The following is a 1692-nucleotide window of genomic DNA, read 5'->3' on the forward strand; positions in this document are numbered from 1 at the left end:
CATGCCAGATTCACTAGTTGCAAATAAAACGTACATACCAGTGATTGCAATAAAAAAGGAAACCTCGCGAAACGCACACGGAATAAGATATCATCCGTTTTATATTATTTGTGTGGATCTGTACACATTTGATAGATCACTGATATTAGTTGACAAAGCCACGACATATTCGTGGAATCTTTCATGGTATCAGATGTTACCGGTAAGCAATCACATAGACGACTGTGCTTAAAATAGCCAGTTGTGGCTATAGACAAACAATCCAACAACACACAACTCAGCAACAGCTCCTTGGTCATATTGTAGTAGACCATTTAGAATATATTGGAGAGGAACTTACCTTCAGAGAGAGCTCCTCGCACAGAGTGTATGATCCCGCAAGTGCCGTGAGGTTGGGCTTGGACACCAACACACAGCTCTTACAACACTTCAGGTTGTACTGTGCGTTTGATCGGCATTTGGTGCACATGGCATCGTTACACACACTGCAGTTGACTTTGCGTTTGAAGAAGCCGAATTCTCCACTGCAGTCGGTACACACAGTTGCTGCTGTCTTGGAGGGCCCAGTGGATGCACGCTTCCAACTCGCGTCGCCACTACTCATGGTTGCGGTGTGTTTGCGTTTGACGGTAATGGTGGCGGTTATCAATGGCTTTAGCAGCAACTACTTTGAATGAAGGTATGGTTGAATGTGCTACTTGAATGTGTAGATGACTTGTTTTGCTATATAGGCATGGATGTATGTGATGCTAACGAAGGTGTCTTCCAAAGATATGGTGAGTGCAATACAACCGGACTACAATGCTACTCAAAATGGAAAGTGGTCGTGTTCAGCTACGAAAGTACTAGAAGAACGCGTCGGCAGGGTCATTTATGAATAGATACGCTTGTAATATACATGCATGATATATACTTGCGATAACTGCTGTGTAAACAGATTCACGTGCATGCACAGCAACCACCGGGTGATAGAAAATGCTGTACGTAGTTCTCATTCACAATATGTACACAAGACATTATATATCATACAAACAACCAAAAATTAATAAATCATGCCACGGCCGTCGTCAACTCTGAAAGGCAAAGCCGCGAAACGAGTTCGTCATTGGATAGACTTTATAAGGTCTTTTCTTGGAAAAAGTTTGTCAGGTCTTCTGGGGGATTTAAGGGTTAGTTATATGTAGCTGTGTGATTATTTTGGGGGGCCTTGGTGTCCATCAATTCCACTCTACACTGCCGGTCGACGGGACCTCTGACCTCACCTGTCATTGACTGCCACGGCGCCACCTGTGGTCAAATACGTATAGAACAAACGATGCTGATCACATTCCTAAAGTATTCAATTGTAGTGTATGATATTTTTCCCGACATTGCGCACGATAACTCTTTAAACACATTTAAATCATTGCGCAAGTACTCCACTGCGTTTGTAGTGTTTGCCATACACGTCTCGAAGTTCAGAGGGAGGCTGCAGATAATCAGTCATGTGTGAACACTTGCTATAGTATTTCGATTATATACATATATGTATTGTACATGTACATGCATATCCATACGTACATGTGCATTTCTATTAATATGTATATGTATGTATATGTCTATCTATATGTATATGTCTATGTTTAGTATATGTATATGCATATATTTGTACATGTTCATGTATCTGTATTAATATATGTATATGAATGTATG

At 41.1% G+C, this 1692-nt stretch overlaps 1 protein-coding gene across 1 annotated transcript; it reads right to left on the minus strand.

Annotated features, from left to right (window-relative positions):
- Positions 1–340: 340 nt before the first annotated feature.
- On the minus strand, positions 341–604 carry SARC_15553 (hypothetical protein; the record flags this gene model as incomplete). The annotated part of the gene is made up of 1 exon (XM_014290328.1): positions 341–604. A coding segment is annotated over one exon (264 nt), but the record flags the coding sequence as incomplete, so codon positions are not given.
- Between the last annotated feature and the right edge of the window lie 1088 nt (positions 605–1692).

This window comes from Sphaeroforma arctica (genome assembly GCF_001186125.1).
Source record: "Sphaeroforma arctica JP610 unplaced genomic scaffold supercont1.6297, whole genome shotgun sequence".
NCBI lineage: Eukaryota > Ichthyosporea > Ichthyophonida > Sphaeroforma > Sphaeroforma arctica.